This window comes from Melopsittacus undulatus (assembly GCF_012275295.1).
Source record: "Melopsittacus undulatus isolate bMelUnd1 chromosome W unlocalized genomic scaffold, bMelUnd1.mat.Z SUPER_W_unloc_6, whole genome shotgun sequence".
NCBI lineage: Eukaryota > Metazoa > Chordata > Aves > Psittaciformes > Psittaculidae > Melopsittacus > Melopsittacus undulatus.
The window spans coordinates 680,933-707,643 of NW_022993948.1; the positions used below are offsets into that span (position 1 = coordinate 680,933).

Consider the following 26,711-nt stretch of genomic DNA (forward strand, 5'->3'; position numbering starts at 1 on the left):
CTTCTTGAAAAGGGCGGTCAAAGATTTTTATGGAATTAAAAAAAAGGTTTTTTAATTTGAGGAATCAGAAATATGAGAAAAGTTGAATTGAGATTTCAAATTCTGATGTGCTCGAACCAGATCCTCTCCTACAGTGGGCCGAATGTCTTCATTCTCACAGTCCCTGCGTCTGCCTTCCAAGACTTGGGTGGTGTGGTCAGAGCCTTTGCCAGTGAAGACCATGGCAAAGAAGCCATTCAGAACCTTAGCCTTCTCCAAATCCTGTGTAGCCAGTTCTCCTGATAGCTTCCGGAAGGGGCCTACGTTGTCCCTACTCTGTTTTTTATCTGCTACTGTCATGGTTTGAGCATGTTTTAAGGGTGTTTTTTTTTTGTTCAAGGTTTTTTTTTTCCAGCCAGGTGGAGGAGGGGAGTCCGGGAGGAAGGAGAGACAGGACACCTGACCCAGGCTAGTCAATGAGGTATTCCATACTATAGCACGTGATGCCCAGGATGCATACTGGGAAAGAGAAGCTGGAGAGGAAAATGGAGGAGGGAGCACATGGTGCTCGGCCAGGCAGGGTGGAGTGAGTTATGGGTCGGTGGCTGGTGGGGTGTTGTATTCTTTTCACTTGCTGTTTGCTGTATCATTATTATTTGTAGTAGTGAATGGCAGTAGGGGTTTTGTGTTATGCCTTAGCAATTAAACCGTTCTTATCTCAATCCGTGGGGGCTACATTCTTTGGATTCTCCTTCCTAACTCTCCGGGAGTTGGGGGACTTGGTTTAAACCACGATATTTTTGGCGCCCAACGTGGGGCCCGAGGGTTTGAGATAAGAACAGATCTGAGCGGATTTATGGTCTCTTGTCACAATGCTGATTTATTGGCTCTTAGAGGTTTTTCTCTGGATCTCGCTGTTTCGGGATTTTGCCGGGTACTTTGTGTATGGATTGGATGTGTTTGTGTCGGAGGCTTGTAATACGGTGGGGCTCCGGCGGCAGGGGGGGATGGACGTGGCCGTGGACTTGGACTTGTACCAGGCCGTCCCGCTGCTCTTCGCCGTCCTTGTCCTTATCCTCGTCGTCGTCTGTGTGGAGCTGCGTGAAGCCAGGAAGGAGCGGCCCCGGGAGCTGCCGGCAGCTGAGGCTGCCAGGGAGAGCGGCACGGGGAGTGTGAAAAACTAAAGAATAAGGTATTGTTTATTAAGATATATGTTAGGTATATATATATGTTAAGCCCAATATAAAGGTTAGACAACAAAAGATATGAAATTGCTTATGCACACAGTTAACGGACACAGTTTATGCAAGATAAGATAAACCACAATCGCTTACACCAATTAAACCAGAAACCGTTTATGCAAACATAAGATGACCACAAGGTGTTACAGAAACTGGCTTGCAAGATGTTCCAGGAACTGGCAGAAATAAGACAAACCACTCCATATAAGGACATAAATGAAGGGTCAACTATGGAACAAAGGAGGAAGACTTCTTACTTCGGCCTCACCGACCACCGGGAGGCAGAGGTCGACCCCCTAGCAACAGCTGAAGCATGCGCAGAGTACCTCAACTACGTCATGAACACGGAAGTAAAAGATGTATAAGGGAGGGCTTTTTGAACTGCTCAGTACGGCAGTAGGCGGAGCGCAGACTCCCCTGCCGTCCAGCGCTGTCTTTGCTCATATTCTACTTGCTATAATTAATAAAAATCTAATTGGATTATGATCCGTTGTGGTCTCAATTTATAACAGGGAGCAAAACGGCTGTGGCAGAGCAGCGGGAGCAGGCGGGGGAGGAGCGGAGCAGGGCGGTAGCTGAGCAGCGGGATCAGGCAGCGGGGGTGGGGGTGAGTCCCGCGGCCGTTCCCGACCCTCCGACGGCTGAGAGTGTCCCCCGGAAGTCACCCGCCGACCCCCAGCAGGATGCAGGAGACTACGCAGCACTTCCCAGCAAGGCAGTGGAGGAACCGAGTCCCGCCGCTGTTCCGAACCCCGCAGCAGCCGAGAATATTCCCCGGAAGTCACCCGCCGAGCCCCAGCAGGATGCAGGAGACCACGCAGCATTTCCCAGCAAGGCAGAGAAGGAAGATCCGGACTAAGGAGAAGAGAAGCTGGTGGTGGGAGAACTGGCAAGCAGGGCAGCTACATCAGCCCCAGTCGCAAAAGTTAAGCAGAGTCAGGTGTGGGTCTTGTCTAAGGTTAGACAAGTACATAGAAGCACCAGTAGACTGTCCCCAAGGCTGGACAGTCATGAGTGGCAGGGCATGTGGGACAGTATGGCCAAGTATCTGATCCACTGGGCCCCTCCAGTGCTTTGGAAGCATTGGAAGTGGAAGGCAGCTGTATGGAGTCCCCAGCAGCAAGCTGTAGAACTGCTGAAGTGGACAGTGAATGATTTTGAGCCTGGTGGGCCCAGATACTTCAGGCTGTCAGTCCAGAGATGCAACATAGAGATGTCTCATGATCGAGGAGTGGACTTAAGAGTGATTGTGTATTAAAAAGTAGGATCTTGGCATGACGTGAATGGTATGGAATAAGGGGTGGATAATGTCATGGTTTGAGCATGTTTTAAGGGTGTTTTTTTTTTGTTCAAGGTTTTTTTTTCCAGCCAGGTGGAGGAGGGGAGTCCGGGAGGAAGGAGAGACAGGACACCTGACCCAGGCTAGCCGATGAGGTATTCCATACTATAGCACGTGATGCCCAGGATGCATACTGGGAAAGAGAAGCTGGAGAGGAAAATGGAGGAGGGAGCACATGGTGCTCGGCCAGGCAGGGTGGAGTGAGTTATGGGTCGGTGGCTGGTGGGGTGTTGTATTCTTTTCACTTGCTGTTTGCTGTATCATTATTATTTGTAGTAGTGAATGGCAGTAGGGGTTTTGTGTTATGCCTTAGCAATTAAACCGTTCTTATCTCAATCCGTGGGGGCTACATTCTTTGGATTCTCCTTCCTAACTCTCCGGGAGTTGGGGGACTTGGTTTAAACCACGACAGCTACATACCTATAGAATCCCTTCCTGTTATCCTTAACATCCCTAGCCAAGTTTAATTCTGACCGGGTTTTAACTTTCCTAACCTGGTCCCTAGCTTCCTGAACCTGGTCCCTAGCTTCCCTAGTTTCTTTTAGAAACTGTCTGATACTGTTCAGGGTAAATACTGGGGTTACCCTTTAGAGAATTTCACACACAGATACTGTGCAGCAGAAAAAAAGGATACTTATGTTTCTTAAAGATGCTACAGCCTACATTTTTGTGCTTAATGACAGAGGTGCTGAATAGAATTCTACTGAGGAGACATCCCGTGACAATATCTATAGGAACATCAGAGCAACCCAGCGGATAACACTTTCTATTTTTAACCCTTATGTGAGCTGGTTGAAATCCAAGTTGTGTTGATATGAGCCACTATAACATTTCCCTTACAGACTGGGATTGTTAAAAGGGCAGTCTTCCACCTCGTACAGTGTATTGTCAGTGAGAATTGTGCTGAAAACATTCAGGTTTTAAAGTAAACTGGCATAAGCCAAGAGTCATTCAAGACTATTTATGCCCTATGGGAAAGAGAGATATGTTCCTAACAGCACAGATGGGAGGACCATGGGTGGCTCGTGCAGCTGTGGTGACACGTGGCTGGTGTGTGTGCTGTGCCAGATGGTGCAGAAGCGATGGGCATGCTGTCCCATGTTCGTGTTCCCTTGTGTGTGGATTTACACCTGAGTAACAAGTTTAACATTTGTAGGTGTTCTTATGTATACAGCTGTACTTTGGTGAGCTTCAGTTTTGGATGGCTAGAATTCTGTTGTCTTGTGCTTAACTCTAACAGGGCTTCTTTTTGTCATCTTCACTGTATTTTTATACTACTGGATGTGTATGATTGTGTGTAGTATATACATGCACTTGCATATAAATTTGATGAGTTATGTGTTAATATTTAAAACATAAATACATATAACACACAATCAGCAGAAATCAAAGTTGTGCTTATGGGTTATGCCCCGATCTTGTATTTGTGTTGCATAAACATATCTCTGTGTCTGAGCTGAGCACTGTGACTTAAACAGCATTCTCCATCACATTTAAAAGTTTTCTCATAGCAGATAGACTACCAGAGCTGGTCTATACTGTAACTATATGTGTATGTACATGCTCCTACATGCAAATACATACAGAGGTATGTGTATGTATTTACATGTATAGAACTGTGATGTTCTAATTTTTTAAGTCAACTTCTGTATCATATAAAGTTGTATTTGGAGAAAAGGTATTTGTAGGGAATAAGCATGGGGGGCAATTGTTTTCAGTTGCTGGCAGCAGGAACAACGTAAGAAAAGAGGTTAGAGAGCAGTGGACTGTATTTGGTAGTACTTCAAGCCACCCATTGTGGGGCATGTAGGGAAAAGCTCAGATTGTAGCTCCTGCTGCATCCCTGTGAACCCACAGTGTCAATCCTGGAATGTTGTAGAACCTGGTGTTGCTGTTCTTTTATTATTAATGGGAACTATGTGATTGATTTCGGAGAAAGCAGAATCAGTATGATGGGGCTGCTGTAGATTTTATACTATTATCTGCTGTTTTCATCGTTTTTTCCCTAGAACCTTGGAAGGGCATACATTGGAATAACAAAAAAACTTTTATCAACAGTCCACCAAAGTTACAACCAGCAGCTGTTAGCTCACTCCCCACCTTCTTCCTCCCCCCGCTTCCAGCGGGATGGGGAGGAGAATCAAAAGAATGTAACTCCCATGGGTTGAGATAAGAACAGTCCAGTAACTAAGGTATAACACAAAACTACTACTGCTACCATCAATAATAATAATGATAAGGGAAATTAGAAGTGAATACAACCGCTCACCACCCACCGACTGAAAACCAGCCTGACCTGAGCAGTGATCTAGCCTTTCCACGTAACTTCCCCCAGTTTTTATACTGGGCATGATGTGCTGTGGCATGGAATATCCCTTTGGCTAGTTTGGGTCAGGTGTCCTGTCCCTGCTCCCTCCCAGCTTCCCCTCCTCCCTGGCAGAGCATGAGACTCAGAAAAGTCCTTGATTGGAGTAATCATTACTTAGCTACAGCAGAAAGCATTGGTGTTATTGGCACTGGTCCCAGACTAAAGCTGAAATCACAGCACTGCACCAGCTACTAAGAAAGAGAAAAATGACTACTACTGCTGAACCTAGGACAGTATCTACCCCTTAATCTATACCATTCAATTCATGTTCAGATGCAACATTTTTCAATATATACGAATTGGTTTTCTGGTTTAGCTGCAATGATTATCCCACCATCCCTTGCTCTCAGTGTAGTTTTTAACAGCCCATTGTATCACTCAATTTTCCCAGAGGCTGGTGTATGATAGGGGATGTGATATACCCACTCGATGCCATGCTCTTTGACCCAAATGTCTATGAGGTTGTTCTAGAAATGTGTCCCATTGTTTGACTAAATTCTCTCTGCAGTGTGGAATATGTATAAATTAAACTTATATTTAAAATGTAGCATTGTTCACACATAAAGGGAAAATGGACTTTCAGGAGAATATGCAGCTGTAGTGGTATGCCAGAAATGTGCACTCCACAGTGGTTCCCATGGCAACCTTGACAGAGGATGGAGCAGAGTGGAGATTCTGCAGCCATGCTCTGCCCTAACACCATCAGAGATGGGAGCTAGGTGGTACTAGAAACTGATAAGCTGCCTAATCCCTACCCTGAGCCAACAGTCTGTCATCTTTTGACAAAGTGCTGTCCTTTGTAGGAACTTTGCTTCATTATAATGCATTTTAATACATTATAATACAAAACCACACCTTCATCTCTAATGTTACCCACCTCCAAAGTGAGATCACCCCTCTTTGAGCATGCTCTTTGAATTCTTTGTGGTATATACCTTTAAAAGCGAAGTGAGAGAATTTTACAGCAGTAATAATAAAGGTATGTATGACTAGAGTCACTCAAGCTCCACCCTGAAGGTGAAAAATAGTATAAAATGGCCCAACAAAGGGGGAGTATTAGGGAAGACATCATCGTAGACAAGTCGAGGAAAATTCCATCAGCAGATTACCCTTGACTCCTAGGACCTGTTGACAGGCTGGACCTTTCTCCCCCCCCCCCCCCCCCCCGGGACGCCTTTGGGTAAGACATGCACTGTATTAAGTGCTTCCCTGGGAAGATCAGGAATCTTTATACAGTTACATTTCAGCTTTTACTTTTATATTTTAAAGCCAGGCTGTGTTATTCATAACTTGATTTAGCAAGGTTTGTATAACCTATTGTTTGCACGTGCTTTTGTAGACCATGTATTTATCACCAGATATCCATGAGAACCTGTATCTGTTGCTTTAATAAACTGCACTTTTTAAGTAGTTAATCATAATAGTTTTCTCACTGAATACAAACAAATCCTTCAGTGTGGCTGTGTTACTTCATGAGCATGATTAGACTGAAGGTGCAATGTGCTATTAGTGCACCTGGAATCGTGATTGCTCAATATATCTAATGCAACTGGACTGATAGTGGTAAATTTGGCATCACTCAGAATCTAAGCCTAGCCGCACCCAGCCCCTCTAATATCTGAGGACCAGCTGGAACGCAAGCAGGTTTATTTTCTGCCAAACTGTCTTGCCTTTTAACACAACATGGGGTACCGTGTTGTGGGGTTCTTAAAGAGCCAAGGCTACATAGTGAGCGATTCCGATACCCTGAGCCTTACTGCTCTAAAATAAGAAGATTCTTGGCAGGCCTAAACAAGGTCAATTATCTGGTTATGCCTCTGTACTTTTCCAAGTTTTTGTGCAGAGAATGAACCCTGCCAAGGTTGTAGTTACCTACCGTATTTTTAGAGTAAGGTATTTAATCACAATTGTAACAAGCTGTAAACATTAGCTCTGTGAACAATAGTAAACACTAGACTAACCAATTAGAGCTCAGTACCCAAGGCTGTTACATAAGGGTGTAAGGGTATAAGAAGAGCACTATATCTAATAAAGTTTGGCAATCGTTTGATCATACTGATCGTCTCTGCATTGTCCGGGACTCCTGCGTTGACAAGTGGCGCCCAAACAGGTGTCTCCTAAGAGGGAGGGCCGAACAGTGCCTCCTAAGAGAGGACTAGAATACGATAGTGCCGCCTTACAAAGGCTGTTAAAATGGTCCCGAGACCGTGGTCTTCTGCCCAGCATGCAGGCAGCGTTTGAAGTTTCTTCATGGGAACGTATAGGACAGGCGCTGTGGGATGAAATCAGTAACGGGTCAAAGGAGACCCCTAAATATGCTGTTTTGTGGCTGTCAGTGAAAGAGGCTCTGGCTGAGGTGAAGTCCAAATGGACAGTAGTGGCTTCGGTTTTGATGGCCACCGCGCTGAGTGAGGAGCGTCCGAATGGGGGGTTAATGATGCAACAGCCATGTTTTTTTCGCTGCCGGTTGTCCCAAAGTCCACACCGTCAAAGATCTCCGGAGGTCAGAAGGGGAAATCGATTAAGATGCGCGCCCCCCTTCCTCTGCCACCACCACCGCCGAGAAAGGCGACGGGAGATCGGACATCCAACAGTGATGATCCTGAGGGCAAGGAGGGTGATCCTGAGGGCAAAGAGGATCCGACACCGATCAATTCGGAACGGAAACCAGATCTTTACCTTCCGTTACCTGACTCCGACACTGACTCGGTGTCGTGGTTTAAATCAAGTCCACACACAGCTCGTTCACTAACTCCCCCCCTTTGCTCCGCCGACTCCCGGAGAGTTGGGAAAGAGAATCCAAACAATGTAGCCCCCATGGGTTGAGATAAACAGTTTAATAGCTAAGGCACAACACAAATAACTACTGCTACTACTACTAGAAATAATAATGCAAATAACAAGTGAAGAGAATACAACACCTCACCAGCCACCGACACATAACTCACTCCACCCTGCCCGACCGAGCACCGAGCGATACCTCCTCCATCCCCCCAGAGCTCCAGCCCTTCCGGGTTTCTCCCAGTTAAATCCTGGGTATGACGTGCTGTGGTATGGGATACCTCTTTGGCTAGCCTGGGTCAGGTGTCCTGTCTCTCCTTCCTCCTGGCCTCCCCTCCTCCCTGGCAGAGCATGAGCTCAGAAAAGGCCTTGGACAAACCAAACATTTGAGCAGTAACTCAAAACATGCTTGCTATCAGCAACCGTTCCCAGCATGAAAGTCAAAACACAGCACTGCACCAGCTACCAAGAAGGAGAAAAATGACTGCTACTGCTCAAACCAGGACATTATCCACCCCTTATTCCACTGAATAACTCTGAGGGATACAACAAGGCCATGGGAGGCCCGAGGAAGCTTAAGCAAGCAAGATAAGAAGAAGCTGTAATTCACTGAATTATGAGAACTGTGGACTGTTGGCAAGCGTTCCAGGTCAAGTTCTCACACCTGTGCTTAACCAATTATATGTTAGTCACTAAGGGTCTTCAAGACAAGTATCCAGTCATGATATGCCAAATTGCTGTAGGTGTGTGTAAGCAATAGTATATAAGAAGTTAATGCTTTGCAATAAGTGGCTTTTTGTCTGATCATATTGGTCTCTGACTGAGTCCGTTCCGCAGCAAATGGCGCCCGAATAGGGACCCTCTATATGTTCACATTGAAACGGAAGAGGGTGTGAATCGCTGGCCGGGAAGAAATCAGCTGGAATCGATCTGGCTGGACCAAGATCGGGAGGCAGAAGCCTCGGGGGTGAAATCCCCGGATGGGAGCCTTGTGAGCCCGGAAGACACTGCACAGTGCAAATAAGGTGAGCAGCCGGACGGTTGGAAGGGAGGTTAAGGATGAAGAAGAAGTAACGCTTAAGCTCTTCCAACATATCCTCTCTGTGAGAGGCACAGACTATGATGAAGCTATGCTAAGAAGATTGCTGCTCTGGAGTGAGGAGAAGGAGTTAATTGTGGGAGTCGGTGAAGTCTTTAATCTTGAGACTTAAGAGAAAATTACTAAGGAAGAAGCCTCTGATTTATGGATGTTTTCAGTCCTTCTTAAGGTGAAGGGAGCAACCTTTAAAGAGACAGAGTTAAAGTTAATGTTGAAATGGTCGAAGACGCATTACCCAGAGATTGATGAGTCTATCGGACTTGAGATCTCTTTGTGGAATGGGGCAGGAGTTAAACTGTGGAATGCAGCCACGAAAGGCAATGACACTGTGAAAAGTTTGTTAGTCATTTGGAGAACAGTTTTAGAGACGTTGAAGTCAAAAAATGAGATCATGGAGACCAGCGGGCCCCCCTCCTCGAACCTCCGCCAGTTGCCACCGTGGCAGCGAAGACTGAGGACAGGGATGAAGATGATCCCTTCGACTCAGGCTCTGTTGACCCCGACAAGGAGCCTGTGCATGTTTACCAGTTTGCTGTTGCTGCTCCTGATATTCTGACGCCTGATAATTCCGATGCGGACCTGGATAGTCCTTTTGACCTGGAGCCTATTAATCCGGAAAAGACACCTGATTTATATCCCCCAGATCCGCATGATAAATGGGCAGCTGTAAAGGGAGAAGTGAGACGGGTGGGGGATGCAGATGTATTGCATGGTTTCCCATGGTGTGTGTCCTGGATGTGTGTGTGTGTGATGGTGCGTGTGCTTCCCACCCGAGATGGGAAGGTCTCTCATATGCTCTTATCAGGGGTATCGGGCAGACTGTAGCAGACTGTGGACTTGGGACCCCATATACACTCCTTTGATACAGTCTCTCTGTGATGCTCATGTACTAGAAGTTGGTAAATATAAGTACGTCCATGTTTCTATCAACCCTTGGAAACCTTTATAGCTGTTGCTGGCAACTTCTTCCAACATAGGCTGGCCACCTGTGTCAGAATGAGTGGGCATTTTGGTCAGTATAAAAGCGCAAGCCTCATGCAATGTGAGGGAAGTAGAGGCTCTGCGGGGATGCCCGCTGAGGTTGAACTTGCCACCTTGCACTGTGATGATGCTTCTCGGAGCTGGTTTCTGGATAGTCTTCACAAGGTCCTTCTGCCACTTTCTGTATGTGGGACCATGTAGAGGGAGTAATGATTGTCTGGATTTTGTGTTTCAAATATTGTAGTAGGGTGAAGTGTACTTGTGGGATCCCATGCGTGTGTGTATGTGTTTGTGTTGAGGGCAGACAGTGTTCTGTATATTTTTTGTTGTCAGGTTCATGTAAAAGTTTTTAACGGGTAGCTGTCAATGCAGGAGTCCCGGACAACGCAGAGATGATCAATATGATCAAACGATTGCCCGTTGCAGCGGCTCAAACAGTTTCCGTAGGTTTCCCTTTTGAAATTTCCTTGGCTAACAGAACTTGTGGCTGACCCGTGGAACCGAAACCACCTGAGCCCCGTTCTTGTTCCCCTGACACGGTACTTTTGCCTCAAACGGTATTAGTTGTGCAATTTTTTCTCCCTTCAGAATTGTTACTGGAGGGCATAGGGTATACACCATAATTTTGATATTCCGGCAGAAATCTGCATCGATTAGACCTGGTACAACAAAAATCCCACAGCGCAAGACAGAGGAGCGACCTATTAACAACGCGTTTAGCCCACGACTCAACGTGCCCACAGAGCGGAGTCAACCAGCTGCACCTGTGTATCGAGCAGCGTGTTATCTATTGCTGTTGCCAAGTCCACTCTGGCGCTACCGGCTGTGGCTGAGGCGAGACTGTCCGAGCACCCTGCTTTTTTGTCTGAGCGTGAGGGCAAGCGTTCGATCTCCTGTTTCCCAGGCCACTTCTTTCGGAGGTGTTATGTGTAGCTTTCTTACACTGATTGCACCACTTTCGATTTCCCGGATCGGAATGACATTGTGGTCGAGTGTGTCCCTTTCTCTCGCAATTGAAATATCTCTTATCTTTTGCCTTCTTTCCTCTACCTTGAACAAGTGGTTGGACGGCCACACCAAAAGCCTCAGCCATGTAGGCTGCTTGTTGCTTATGGCCCATACGTCCGACCATATCTAATAGCTGGGCAACGGAAGTTCCTCTAGGTAATACACTTAGTATCCACTTAGTCTGCTCATTTGCCCCATCAAAGCCCATTATGTCTAGTAATTTCCCCTTCATGTCCTCACTGAAATCAGGGTGTCCTCTCAGCGCTTCATATAGCCTGTCTATAAATTGTTGGTACGATTCTGTCGGCCCTTGCTTTATTGTTTGAAATCCTGGGGTTTCCTTATCATCTGGCAAAGCAAACCATGCCTTAATAGCCTGCTCTTGTGAGGCAATTAGAACAGCTCTCGGCAATTCGGCTTGCCTTTGAGGATCCTGAAGTGGTCCTCTTCCCAACAAAGCGTCTATTGTTACCCCAAGCAAGGGATCGCCTTGCTGCCAGGGCTGATTAGCCACCCGGTAACAAGCAGATTCCCATCTGGTAAAAAAACATAAGTGCGGGCTGAGTAACGTCTGAGCTATTAGTCTCGTATCATACGGTGCAAGCGTATACACTGAGAATATATGGGCAATAATTGACTGGGTATATGATGCTTTTATCCCGTATATAGTTACTGCTTGCTTGGCCTCTTTCACTACTTCTATATCCAGAGCTTCCCACTCATACGTTCCCTGCAGAGTAGTAACGACGGGGAACGTGGATGGTCTCTTAGCCATAAATTCTCCATCCACTATAGCATCCCTAATAAAACCATTCCAATGATATGCCGAATTTTTCCCCCTGCCCTCTCCTTCAACCAGGATAACAGCGCCCGACCCCCCTTTCCAAACCTGACCACAAGAAGACGGCGCAAGGGCAGAGGAGTCAAGGGCAGAGTCAATAATTTGTCCAGCTCCTTTTGTTTTTAATTCATCTTTAACTGCCGACATCAAATTGGAACGAGGCGTTTTGATCCCGAGTCCGTGTTGGAGTCAGGTAACGGAGGGTAAAGATCTGGTTTCCGTTCCGAATCGATTGGTGTCGGATCCTCTTTGCCTCAGGATCATCCTCCTAGCCCTCAGGATCATCACTGTTGGATGTCCGATCTCCCATCGCCTTTCTTGGCGGTGGTGGTGGCAGAGGAAGGGGGGCGCGCATCTTAATCGATTTCCCCTTCCCCTTCTGACCTCCGGAGATCTTTGACGGTGTGGACTTTGGGACAACCGGCAGCAAAAAAAACATGGCTGTTGCATCATTAACCCCCCATTCGGATGCTCCTCACTCGGCGCAGTGGCCATCAAAACCGAAGCCACTACTGTCCATTTGGACTTCACCTCGGCCAGAGCCTCTTTCACTGACAGCCACAAAACAGCATATTTAGGGGCCTCCTTTGACCCGTTACTGATTTCATCCCACAGCGCCTGTCCTATACGTTCCCATGAAGAAACTTCAAACGCTGCCTGCACATTGGGCAGAAGACCATGGTCTCGGGACCATTTTAACAGCCTTTGTAAGGTGGCACTATCGTATTCTAGTCCTCTCTTAGAGAGAATTTGTTGGAGGAGCTTCATTACCGCCTGTTCATCATTGCGAGTGCCCCATCTCCTCCCCAGCCGCTCACCTGATCAGGGCGAGATCCCAACTTTGCAGCTAGCTGACTTCCGCAGCGCCAGGGCAGCGCCAATTTCGGCCGGCTCCTACCCCCTCGTTCCTGATCAGACTTTAAACACTCTGCGAAGGTTACCGATCTGTGCGTCCGTGTTCGGGCGCCACTTGTCGACGCAGGAGTCCTGGAAAACGCAGAGATGATCAGTATGATCAAATGATTGCCTGTTGCAGCGGCTCAAACAAACAGTTTCTGTAGGTTTCCCTTTTGAAATTTCCTTGGCTAACAGAACTTGTGGCTGACCCGTGGAACTGAAACCACCTGAGCCTTGTCCTCGTTCCCCCTGACACGGTACTGGTAGCAGTTAAACATTTCGGGCAAGAAAGGGTTAATGCAAAAGTGTGGTTGCCCACAGATATTTGTTGGTGCTGCTGAGAAGGCAGGCAGCTGTAGCGGCTGCCTATAGGCTGGTGTTTGTAGCTGTGCAGAGCAGGGTGAGCAACTCTGGTGAAAAAAAAAAAAAGGCAGGGGAGAAGTTCATTGGAACTTCTGGGATCAGCTGATGGGCTGAACATGCCTTCTCCCCATAGGGACACCTATTGGGTAAGAATTTTATGCATGCTAAATAATTAACTCATTCTAGCTGTTATTAGTGACTGTAGTTTTGTTGTGTATTGCTTCAAGCTTGTTTTCCAGCCGGTGTACTATCAACAGCACGTAAGGGATTTGATTCAGTGACGCTGTCAGCGTGGGTCCCTGAATAGGTTAGTCAAATCACCCTTCAATAAAGTGGGCTGTCCAGTACGATTCCCACAGTGGGATGCAGACAGGCTGGTCGGACACAAGGATCTCATCCTTCTTGGGACACTGACAGGCTGATCAAATATAAAGGGTTCAACTAAACCCCCCTTATAATGTTACAATGTGGCCTGAGCCATAGGGGTTAGGAAGTATTGCTTTTGATTCTGCTTGTGCGACAGAGAGGAAAAAAAAAAAGGGTAATGATGGAGGAAACTCCTTGACTGTTAACACTGTGCAGTCTACTTCTGCAGCTGCTTCACATTCAGTTTACATAAAAATGCTTCTGCTTTGAGGAATCACTTTAACCTGTCTACTTCTCAACAACTTATAACCTGGGAGAGGGGATATATTTGTGTCCTCCTACCTACAGGTCCATGGCAGCTGACTGCAAAATATGTCAAGCCTTGCCATGAGCTGGACAGACAAGTGGAAAAACTCAATGCATCAGCTACAGGAGCTAACTGTGATTACCCCAAGCAAAATGAGATAGAGTAAGAGAAAAACAAATGATTGCAAAACATCACTTGGAGGCAACTGAAAAGTAACAACTGGAATATGTGTGTTTGTAAATTATTAGAGGCTGTGATTTTGTGTATAAAAACACCTGCATTTACTAGCCAGTTGCTAATAAGAAACTATACCTTGTATTGTATGGATTTGTCACTTGCAAAAGAGATGTTAGAGCATGCAAATTTGCAGCAGCTGTTAGAAAATGCTAAGGCAAAAGCTAGAAAGATTCTAATATGATGGTAGTGTTATAAAGCAAGTAATGGAACAAATTAAGAGGGTGGGAGAACTCCACTGTAAGAAATTTCTTTGGTTAGTTACTCACTGCCATCAGCATCGTCAACATGCTGATGCACTGTGTAATAGTTACTCTGCTAATGTAAATCTGTGTGTGCTTTGCCATACTAGTGACTTGTTACCGGATGCAGCAGGTCAAACCCTGCGTTGACAACAAGGTGCAAGGACTGAGACTGACCAAGTGCCTGCTACCACAGTCAAGGGCAAGACTGGGTTGGCCTCTGTGTCTGCCACCAAGAAGAACCTTTAGCTCTGCTGTTGGCTGAAACCTGGCAGGCGTGGAGCAGTGGGGACACATGCCATGCCAGACCTTGATGTGAGGGATGGCCTCCACTGTTATCAGAGAGCCGTCCAGGAGAAAAAGGGCAGGCCCAGCTGTGTACAGCTATTGACAGGACCATACTGACTCCCAGCGAAACATATAAAGCCCAAGAACTCAACAACATAAAGAAACAGCAAAGACAGAAATCTTTGTACTGTCTGTTCTATTATGTGTGACCATGGGTAATGGACAAGTACACTGGGCATATCTGTTAAATCTCAAATATTCCAACCTGTTACATGGTGTGTAGGATTCACTGGTATACCACATGTTATAAAGGTTCAAGTGACTTCAAAACAGACAAATCTTAATGAAATAATGCTGCCTAGAGTAGTGGGTTGTTATGTTACACAGGTCAAGCAGTGACAGAGAAGACACACCAAACTGTAAAAACCTTTAGGAAAACTAAAAAGGGGGAGATGTGGAGACAGTGTTCTCAGAGGAGAATGAATATTTGGTACATGAACTCTGAATAACTCTGAAAGATACAGCAAGGTCATGAGAGGCCCGAGGAAGCTTAAGCAAGCAAGATAAGAAGAAGCTGGAATTCACTGAGTGATGAGAACTGTGGACTATTGGCAAGCTTTTGAGGTCAAGTTCTCACACCTGTGCTTGACCAATTATATGTTAGTCACTAAGGGTCTTCAAGACAAGTATCCAATCATGATATGCCAAATTGCTGTAGGTGTGTATAAGCAATAGTATATAAGGAGTTAATGGTTTGCAGTAAGTGGCTTTTGGTCTGATCATATTGATCTCTGACTGAGTCCGTTCCGCAGCAGGGATCGCTCGCTATGTGGCCTTGGCTCTTTAAGAATTCCCACAGGAGGAGAACCTGCCTTTGAACATCCAACCCATCATAGGCAACCGGTCTTCAAGGAGCTGAACCCAGTACAAAGTCTTACTATACACCCAGGACACGCACTCAAATTAGATACATTTTATGAGTCTTAACAGAACAAACGTACATATTGCAACAAGATTACAATGATGTTTTGTTTTTTCTTAGATATACTGCAGAAGAAGCTATGTTTCAACATCAGTAGGTCACTACCCTGCTTTAACTGCATGTATCCTGCATGAATACCACAAAATGCTTTCAAACAAGCAAAAATAAGCAACCTTTTAAACACTCCAAAAACCACACTCATACATTTATTGTCTTTAAAATAGTCTGGATTTTCCTTCCTTCAATGCAGACCTCTCGAGGAATCAGACAAGTTAGAGACACTGTATAGCTGTGGACATGTCAGGCAAATTAGCCTTCACTCTGAACTAAAGTGGCCCTTGGAACTGTTTGTCTATTGATCCCACTTTATTGGGTTGATAAATCAGATTTTTCCACTGTGAGTTAAGATTTCATCTACTTATTACCAATTTCTTCTGAATCTTTATTAACCACTTTTACTTTAATGCAGCAGCCTTCTCTGAATAATCAATAACTTGCTCTGACTCCAGCACCAGCAGCTCTTCATCCTGTTATTTTATGCTCACAACCCCCACTGCCCCCACTTGCACAGGTACAACTAAATGTTGACTTCTGTGCTTCAGAGAACACTCAACTGATTCTGTACACGATTAATTGCCAAAGACATGGCTGACCAGACATGGAACAGAGGAAGAATCAAGTAATTCATACTTGTGTATATGATTATTGACCCCTGTTTTTTAATGTACAGAAAAGAGCTAGTATAGCACAGGCCTGGTGTCTTCTCCCTGACAGCCCATTAAGAAATCTCAAAGCACTTAGTTGAAGATATCACAGAATCCCAAGGGTTGGAAGGCACCTCAAAAGATCATCTAGTCCAACCTCCCTGCAAGAGCAGGGAAACCTAGAGTACATCACACAGGAACTTGTCCAGGCGAGCCTTCAATATCTCAAGTGTAGGAGACTCCACAACTCCCCTGGGCAACCTGTTCCAGTGCTCTGTCACTCTTACAGTAAAGAAGTTCTTTCTGATGTTAACGTAGAACCTCCTATGCTCCAGTTTACATGCTGTTGGCAGCCTAATAAACCAGAAGCAAAACTTTCCAACTAGTCTTAAATCTTTCACATACAATACATTAACTACTGCTGCTAAAACAACTGGTTTCTTATGATAGGAAATGGGATTTTATTTCTAGCCTCTGCATACTCACTGAAATCCTTTTTCTGACCTTTGGCGGGTTTACAAAAATCATTGTTCATTTTTCCTGACATTTTCCCAGTTTCTTGCCATGGAGAACCTAATAGATTTGTTTAAGGTTCAGTACATTTTACTCTTACTAGCTATTAAATGTAAACTCTATAATGAATGTAAGCTCATAGGAGCTGAAAGATAATAAATTATTATTAACTGTTTTCTTCATGAAAGAGAAGTCACTGCAACATCTAAAACTTAATTTACTTTTAAAGAGACTATAAGGAAAAAAAAAATCCTGAAAATAAGCAATATACTAGCATGTGCTTTCTTTTATCAGACTGTAGACAAATCATCAAATTTCATTTGAGAAGGAAGGACAATTTATTTTAAAGCTGTAGTATTCTCAAGGATATCTGACACAGAGCTCACTATAAAGTAAAAGGTGCAGACTTGGAATATATGTAATTTAAAAAATGTTATGAGGTTAGATATAAAGAAGAAGTTTTTTACTGTGAGGGTAGTGAGGCACTGGAATGGGTTGCCCAAGGAAGTTGTGAATGCTCCATCCCTGGCAGTGTTCAAGGCCAGGTTGGGCGGAGTCTTGGGTGACATGGTTTAGTGTGTGGTGCACCTGCCTATGGCAGGGGGTTGGAACTAGATGATCTTAAGGTCCTTTCAAATCCTAACTGTTCTATGATTCTATGAGTCTATGATTCTATGACAGTGCTAAAAAGTTAATCACCATTTGCACAGATATGGCAATTTTGACATATGTTGGCAAGGATGTATTTGCTTGCACCTTCCATTAGAATATATTTACTTTGAGTTTTCTTGTCTGTGGATTTTCTGGCTGTCTGAATGATCCTCCTAGTCTGAAGGGACTTATGTGGGAAATCCTAGTCATTGGACATTTTCCATTAGGGTTGCGAGGGTTTTTGCTTACCTCTCCAAGGAGGGACCTCCCTCCATACATCCTTCTCCCTTAAGTTCTCTCCTTCTGTCTGATGGTAGGAGGGAAGGGGATCCGTCACTTGTTCAACCACTTCCCTCTGCCCCTGCCTTAGGGTGTGCCTCCACCAATCTATTTCACTTTCACATTCTCTGATGGCTCTCAACCTTTCTACCTCCTCCCTCAGTTCAACCACCTTCCTGAGCAGATCATTTATTTGCTCACAGCAAACACAAGCAGTGTCACTGGCTCCCTCCAATACAAGTGCCGGGCTCAGGCATTTGCTGCAGCCAGAAACCTGCACAGCCACATGTCTGCAGGAAGGCTCAGTCTGGATACCCACATTATTACTCAGTACTGCTTTTGATCATGCTGTAACCATGATCTATCTGATCGATAGATCCATCTACGTCTCTCCACACAAACAAGCACTCCTTCCCCTCCTGTGCTCCATGCGAGTCCTCTTGATGAGGCGGTTAGCCCGCTTGCCAGCCCACTTGCCTGCCTGCTCACCTGCCCGCTCACCTGCCTGCTCACCTGCCCGCTCACCTGCCTGCTCACCTGCCCGCTCGCCTGCCGGCGCGAACTGCCGCGCAAACCGCCTCGACCCACTCTGTTTGCCCACTCTGTTCGCCACGCTCCTGGTCGCCGTGCTCCCTGGGTAGGTTTTTAACCACTCACAGCTGGTGCAACTTGTCCTAGCTCCGTCCCCGGTAAGTCAGCCCCTCGTGTAGGCTGAGCAGCCGGCTCCTGGGCAAGTCCTGTTGAGGACTTGGGGCTCCCTCCTCAGTGGCTTTTGTCGCTCTGAGGTGAGGATCCTGGACGCTGATCTCTCCCCGCTCCGCTCCGATGTTGCAGGCGTCCTCTCTCAAGCTACTCACCTCGGCAACTGATTGTATTATCTTATGCAACAGAACATACGAGCATACTTGAAAGTTTTGTTCTTGCTATTAAGTAGTCTGTATTTCCAATATGCTCTTAAATCTTATGTCTAAATGCTGCACTGTGCAGGGAAAACTGAAAATGTAATTTGGCACCAGGTTATCCAGATTTTAGTTATGAATAGTTTGGAAAAAAAACTTACATCTATGTACTCTCTAGCCTAAAGCAAAAAGTATCTTTTTATTGTGTGTAATATGTTAGTAAGCCCAATGCTTTTAGCATTTTAAAAGGAGCCTTAGTAAGGTTGGATATTACCATACTTTAAAATGTTCCTTAATTAAAATTAGTTTTTGTAGAATAGATAATTTTTTTCTGTGATGTAACATGGATGCAACAGTGGTCCTACATAAGATGAACTGGGCAGTCAGATGATCAGTTTTGTTATTTTATACCTTTCCCCATTAATTATTATAGCTTATAAATTTGCCATCCTATCTTCTTCCAATATCTGAAGGGGGATGTCATGGTTTAAACCCAGTCAGTAACTCAGAACCATGCAGCTGCTCACTCACTCCCCCGCTTCTTCCCTCCCCTGCCACTCCCAGAGGTATGGGGAGGAAAATTGAAAGAGAATATAAAATTATTACAGCTGAACCCAGAACAGTATCTACCCCTTACTCTATACCATTCACATCATGCTCAGATCACACATTTTTCAATATATCATCGCTTTTTCACTTGACATATACACACACACACACAGATTTCATTTCTTAGTGCATGGACCATCCCTGAAAAGTTTGATGAGTTCATTGAGTCCACAATGTCAGGCTCCATCTGTTGTCTTTCAGGACAGGAGAGGCAGTGTGTAGTGTTGGATTGTTGCCTGCTGATGGCACCTTTGAACTCGTCTGGTCACTGCTGAGCTTGTCTGGTTTCATCAAAGTTGGGGTGATAATCAGAGGGAAGACAGTCAGTTGATGGTGAACAGTTCTGGGAGACTCCAGCTGCTGCTGCTGGCTCTTCCCATGAGTTTATTCTCTGCTGATGATCATGACAGCACATATCTTCTTTTCAAAGCACAGAGTGGTGCAGATGGGCATCTAGCTGATGGGTTATAGAAGTGTCATATAGGAAACAATAGTATACAACTGAGTTCATTGGCTGTTTTCCCACAAAATCAAATCACCTTGAGGTACACATCGGGCTTCCCATCTTCCCACATTACCCACCAAGTATATCTAGGCTCTTGAGCGAAAACAATCCCACAAGTGGGTTTGCCTTTATCTGAAGCAGGAATAAACCAAACTGTCTTCCCCAGAAAATTCTTTATGTGCACAGCAGGAAACGTTATCCCCCTCTACAGTGCGTAAAAGTCTGATTGGGCTGGGACATCCCTTTTGGCAGATCCCCTAGTGTTGATTAACCAGGTGGCTTTTGGTAAATATGTAACACAGTGTTTGAAAGTCCCACAACCCTTTACTCTCAGTGTAGTTTATAACATACCATTGTACTGTCCAAATTTCCCAGAGGCTGGTGCATGACAAGGGATGTGATATACCCACTCAATGACGTGCTCTTTGGCCCAAGTGTCTATAAGGTTGTTTTGGAAATTAATCCCATTGTCTGGCTCAATTCTTTCTGGGGTGCCATGTGGCCACAAGGTTTACAGCCATCTGGTGGTTGTTTCCACCATGGTAAGCACATGGTACTTGCTTTGGTGGGTTGGTGGGAGTGTGATATAGTCAATCTGCCACACCTCCCCATATTTGTACTTCAGCCATTGTCCTCCATACCAGAGAGGCTTTAACCACTTGGCTTGCTTAATCACATCATGCTTCACATTCATGAATAACCTGGCCGATAGTGTCTATTGTTAAGTCCACCCCTCAATCACGAGCCCATCTATATGTTGCATCTCTGCCTTGATGGCCTGAGGTGTTATGGTCCCATCGGGCTAAAAATATTCACCCTTATGTTGCCAATCTAAGTCCATCTGAGCCACTTCAATCTTAGCAGCTTGATCCACTTGGTTGTTCTGATGTTCCTCAGTGGCCCAACTCTTGGGTACAGGAACAACTACATGGCATACCTTCACCACCAGTTTTTGCACCTGGACATCAATATCTTGCCACAGTGCAGAGGCCCAGATGGGTTTACCTCTGCGCTGCCAGTTACTCTGCTTTCCTTGCTGCAACCACCCCCACAGGGCATTTGCCACCATCCATGAGTCAGTTTAGAGATAAAGTACTGATCATTTTTCTTGTTCAGCAATGTCCAAGGCCAGCTGGATGGCTTTCACCTCTGCAAACTGACTCGATTCACCTTCTCCCTCAGCAGGTTTGACCTTTTCATAAGGGACTCCACGCAGCTACCTACCCCTCAGTAAATGAGGCATATTGCTTCTCCAGAAGCTGAGTTCTCACTTCTCTTTTGCAATCACTTTGTCAATTCCCCCTTCCCTAGGAAGTGATCCCATCTGCTTGGTTTTCTAACTGTCTAGTTCATGACTGTCAGACCCATTGTCCCAGCATTGGAGCAACCAGGTGATGATGTGCTCACCTGGAAGATGGCTGAATTCTTTTTATATATTCTGCAACTTAGTCAAGGTCAGGGATTGAGAAGTTACTTCTTCCTCTGATTCCTGTACTAATTCTTTTCATTCAGATGTCACCTCCTCTAGATTGTGCATTGGTTGCCGCGGCCAGGTGGAGGGGAGAAAACACCGACACGATGTAGGTTCACGAAATACTCCGTTTATTGATTACAAGGCTGCTCTTAATATACTGTCCCACACGCAATCACGCACTACTTGATTGGCTACTTCACTCTGCCCGCGAGAGGTACACGCTCCACTTTGCCTCTCCTGATTGGTTTCACACCTTCGCTTCAGCTTAGCGTTACATCATGCTTCTGGCATCTTGTTATTGCTCTCCTGTTTTGCTGACCTTGATGCTTCCTCTTCCAGCCTGGGGTCAGAGGCTCACTTTCTCACAGCTTGCTGCAAGCCTGTTAAAGCGCCCATGCTCGACCCCCAACATCTCCCCCTCTTTTTTCAAATAAGGCATTCGTCATCTGCTGCATGCGTTGCATAGTACATTGTAACAAACAAGGTTCAAAAACAAAATTAACAACATAATCATTATTGGTCCACTTAACATCATGATTAAACTCCTTAACCAACTACTTATCCCTAACGATTTTAACCAAGAGTCTATAGGATTTGTTTCTACAGTATTTTCTTTAAGTTCAAACAATTTCTTGTGTATAGATTCAGAGTGATCAGAAAGATTGTGAAGGATGTAAAGCAGCTGCAAAAGTAAACTGTACAGTGTTAACAGTCAAGGAGTTTGCTCCATCATTACACTCCCCCCCTTTTTTTTTTTTTTTTTTTTTTTTTTTTTTGTTTTTTTTTTTTGTTTAGGTGGTCAACCATAAATACCTGCTGCACTTATGCATTGACCCTTTCTTGCCCAAAATGTTGAACTGCTACCTGTTAAAACTTTTTACATGAACCTGACAACAAAAAATATACAGAACACTGTCTGCCCTCATCACACACACACAAACACACATATATGCATATATGGGATCCCACATACACTCTCCACAGAACTACAATATTTGAAACACAAAATCCGGACAATCATTGCTCCCACTGCACAGTTCCACATACAGGACGTGGCACAAGGACCCTGTAAAGACTATTAAGAAACCAGCTCCAAGAAGCATCATCGCAGTGCAAGGTGGCAGGCTCAACCTTAGCGGGCGTCCCCACAGAGGCTCTGCCTCCCTCACATCACATGAGGCTTGGGCTTTTATACTGACTAAAATGCACACTCGTTCCAACACAGGTGGCCAGCCTGTGTTGGAAGAAGTGGTCAGCCATATCTATAAAGGTCTTGTGAGATACCAGAGGGACTCCAATCAAACATGTTCGAAATGGATCAGATGGGGTTGCTATAGATAAACAAAAGGAATCCTGCCCTATCTCATTAACCCATGTTACCCACATGTTTTGCCGATGATCCATGTTATGTGACATCATACTTCCCTGTTCCATCAGAAGCACAGGTGCTGCCAGACCTAATATCTTCATTTCGTTTTTCTTCCAAAAGTTCCCTAGCTAGATTCCACAAATAGTTTATTAAGACACCGTCTGCTGTCCTGTCGTTTCCTCAGAATTGTCTGTCTTTATCATTTCAGGAACCCCTAGGACAGCAAAAGCCTGTAACCAGTGTTGTTTCACTGCTTTAAAGGCTGTTGTAGTTAGTGCTGAGGCCCATACTGCATGACTATGAGTATCAACTGAGACATGTAAATATTTCAGTCGACCAAAAGGGGGGTATTCTGTAACATCAGCCTGCCATACTTTTCTTGGGCCTAAGCCTTGCGGGTTAACTCCATGTTGTTGTAATGGAGCAATACGGGCGCAATCAGGGCAGGCTGCGACAATATTTTGAGCCTGAGACCTAGATAGTCCAAATTCCTGCTGTAGACCTCTTGAGGATTGATGAAAAAACTCATGTGACTGACGAGCCGCTTCAAAGTTCCGTAGCACGATCGGTCCTGCAACCGCTCGGTCAATTACAGCATTACCCTGGGAAAAGATACCAGGTAAGTTGGTATGACTTCACATGTGGCAGCACCAGATGGGCTCCTTACGTTCTTGAATTATACCCTTTAGGCGAATTACCAATTCTTCAATTTCCAATGTTCCAATTTTACCTATTTTTGCACAGTCAATACGATTGACTACACTGACTGCATATGCTGAATCGGATACAATATTTAAGGCTTGTGAGGAAAACCAATTTAAGGTTTCAACAATGGCTTGTAGTTCTAAGATTTGCACTGATTGTCCTGTGTCAGTCCATATCTTTAGTTTCCAATTTTGATTGTCTTGCCATGCGAAGCCATATTTCCCAGTACGTCCACTGGCATCAGTGAATACAGTAAGTGCATTTGATATAGGTTTTTGTTTCACAATAGGCCCTCTCATTATAATAGAGGTTGTTTGAAACAGCGGATGAGAGGGATAATGTGTTGACAATTGTACCCCATTAACTGCAAGAGCAAAGGTCATAGAACATAATGACCATTCTTGGATTAAATCAGTAGTTTTCCAAGGTAGTACAAATACAGAAGGATCAACACCAAACACCAACCTGACACGTTCTTTGGCTTTTAACAATAGGGACCCAATATAATCCTGGAGCGTGGTAACAGATGCAGAAGGCTGATACGATGGGAAAACCCATTCTAGGATCGCTAAGTGTTTTTCAATTTGTTGCGCTATAATAGCAGATCTGTATTGCTGTGATCCATAAACCAAAACCATAACTGGATATTCAGGGTCATATCTATAAACCTGTTGTTGCTCAATTTTTGTCTCAATTACTTTAAGAGAGTCATCACCTTCACCGTTTTCATTATTTTCTGTGACCTCTGAATTCTTGATTTCTGCTAATGGATCCCTTGAGGAGCCTACTCCAAAGCCATACTGGAACTCTAGTTCTTCATGAACTAGCTCATCTTCACCTGTCAACTGGTGTGGCTCATTCCACATCGCATCAAATTCTGCTCTCATCTCTGGTAAAATCTGGTTTTCCCTCAAAGTCATTACCTTTTTATTGGAGACATTGTCTTCATCAGGCTTTTGCCTTACATCTGTAGTGGCTTTAGCCTCATAAAGTTGCTTCTCATTTAATTCCTTGACGAGAGAATTCAGTTTCTGAATCTTTCCACGCGAGGACTGTTTTACTTGTTTATATTGCTCAGCTTCCTTGAGCTGCTCTTCTGCATCAGAAAGTTGCAACTTAAGCCCATCAATCAAACCCTTGTATTTAGTTTCAATTTCAGATTTTTCTCTCTCAAAGTCTTCCTGTTGGTTCTCAAGTCTCTTCCTCAAAGATTCTTTATTAACTTCAGACTCATGAAGACTCTTATTTAAGTCAATTATTATGCCATTCAAAGTCTGAACATGCTCTTCAGAATTCAGAGCACAGAGCTCTCTTTTTAGCTGTTCAAGTTCATTCTTATATTTCAAAACCATTTCTTCTTCATATACCTGCCTGGCTTCTGCAATTTCCCTTCTGTGGCACTTCTCCAGCTCAGCCCTCAAGTTCTCCAACTGTCTGCAAATATCCTTCTCATGGCTGATTGTCAGTTCTTCAACATGTTGTTGTTCTTTCATTTTGCATAAAGCTATTTCATTTTTCAATTCTCTTATTTCTGAGTCCCGGATAGAAAGGGCACATTGTAATACAGACAACCTTTCTGATGCCACTAGATCTTGGAGACTTTTAACATCTTGTTCTTTTTCTTCCGTGCTTTCGCATAGCTGTTGAATTGTATCTTCCATATTCTCTTCCATTTGGGCAAATGTATTTTCTTTATCTTTGGCATTCTTTTGAGAAGACTCAAGCTGTACTTCCAGGTCATGTGCTTTCTCACGCAGCATCTCCAAATGTGCATTTTGCTCTCTGATACGGTTCTGAAACAAGGACATCTGTTGCTGGGCTTCTAATGGTTCATTTTTCTCAGGGCTTGTACTCCTCAGCACCTCATTAACCTCTGTCTCTGTTGCTGTCTGTAGTAGGTTGGCATCTTCAGCCTTAAATTCTAGTAGGTTGGAGTCTCCAGTCTTAATCTTGAGCAGGTTGGAGTCTTCAGCCTTAATCTCTAGTTGTTTTAGCTCTAAGCGTTCCTGCCACTTTACCAGAAACATTGTAAAAGCCGTAGCCCCTAGGAGAATTTCCATAAGCAATCTAATATCGGCAGGAACAAGCTCCTGGTATTTCATAAAGGCTGTCATCTGTCTTCGTACAGCCGAATTAGTGGCTCCGTAGGCCATAACACTTTGTTGTAATTTTGAGACCAAATTCCAGTCTAAAGGTGTCCATTCTGCTCCATTCTGTGTAACCCGTACTGGAGCAGATATTAATGGTTCTAAAGTAACCTCCCCATTCAAATTAGCTTGTGTGATAACTCCTTTCCATCTCCGCCCCATGTCAAAAGAATGATCTGTAGGGATATATTCGTTTACTCTTTTAGGGATATACCCCTTTGCCCTCTCATCCTCTAACATTCCTTCATCTAAATCATCCTGTAAGTCTCTTTTTTCTTTTTCTGTTAATCCTTCCCCTGCTCCATACAAGCGTTTTATTTTTTCATGAACTTCTTTAATCGTTAGCTTTCCCTGTCTAATTGCCCTCTTGATCCCTTCTCGTCCCCCGGCGTCTAATTTCTCCTTTTGGTCCAACTGTCTTTCAATATTCTTGATTCCTTCTTTAATTGCCTCCATGGCTTTTTTATACATTTCTTTCTTTTTACCCGTATCACCATCCTTGTCTAAATTTTTCACAGCTATCATTAACCTTGCCATTTGGTGGCGCTGTTGCCTTAGTTCTTGCACAAGTTCAGCATAAGGCGATTCTTTTTGTAGTGCGTCATCATCCTCAGACGGCAAAGGTACATTTTCGGGCAGTACCTCCATAGGTTCTGGCTCAGGGGGTGCAGATGGTTGCGTGGGCAACTCATCTGAGGGGTCCCAGGGGATAATTAAGTCATCAAACTCCCCCTTCTTATGCACTGGTGCAGCAATTTTTGTTTTTTCAGGGGAGGTACGGGGGGGTACTGGATCAGGGAGGGGGCCCCACTCGATTAAGTCCGTTTCCCCCAAGTCCGAGTTTTTCGTACTCAAGGCACCCTTCGACGCAGCTGCGATTTCCGCCTCTGCATGCATTTGATCAATCATGAGCTTAATGGAGCGGTAAGTGCGTGTTAATTCCTTCGCCCCTTTATGCTCTGTCTGAACGCTCTCCCACAATTCTTCTCCTATCTTACGCCATTGATCTTTGGAAAATAACTGTGCCGTATTTTCTAACAACCCCCTTTTCCGGCACCAAAACAAAAAGTCCACAAGTTCCTGTCGGGGTATCGAGTACCCTGTTTTCTTCGCTACGCATAGCAATCCCTCTATCGTAGCCTTTTCTATTGCTGATTCAGCGGAACCCATCCCGAACCAGACCGCAGTCTGCCTGACTCACCGGTCAGCCGTGGCCACGTAATTTGAGCTCTTTTCCTGCCTCTCTCGGGCAGCCTGCCTCTCTCGGGCAGCCGGGATCTCCACCTTCTCTCGTCCGCGGTCTCTCTCTCTCCTGGTATCACGTCGGGGTCACCAGAATGCCGCGGCCAGGTGGAGGGGAGAAAACACCGACACGATGTAGGTTCACGAAATACTCCGTTTATTGATTACAAGGCTGCTCTTAATATACTGTCCCACACGCAATCACGCACTACTTGATTGGCTACTTCACTCTGCCCGCGAGAGGTACACGCTCCACTTTGCCTCTCCTGATTGGTTTCACACCTTCGCTTCAGCTTAG

The 26,711-nt window shown here is 44.9% G+C and overlaps 1 protein-coding gene across 1 annotated transcript; it reads right to left on the bottom strand.

Moving 5' to 3' along the window:
- Positions 1 to 22,102: 22,102 nt before the first annotated feature.
- On the bottom strand, positions 22,103 to 26,080 carry LOC117438297 (chromosome partition protein Smc-like). Its single transcript, XM_034073832.1, has 2 exons — positions 25,541 to 26,080; positions 22,103 to 25,399 (listed from the first exon to the last, which is right to left on the bottom strand). Exons 1-2 carry the CDS (start codon positions 26,078 to 26,080, stop codon positions 22,955 to 22,957), a joined length of 2,985 nt encoding a protein of 994 aa, XP_033929723.1. The 3' UTR covers positions 22,103 to 22,954.
- Positions 26,081 to 26,711: the final 631 nt, after the last annotated feature.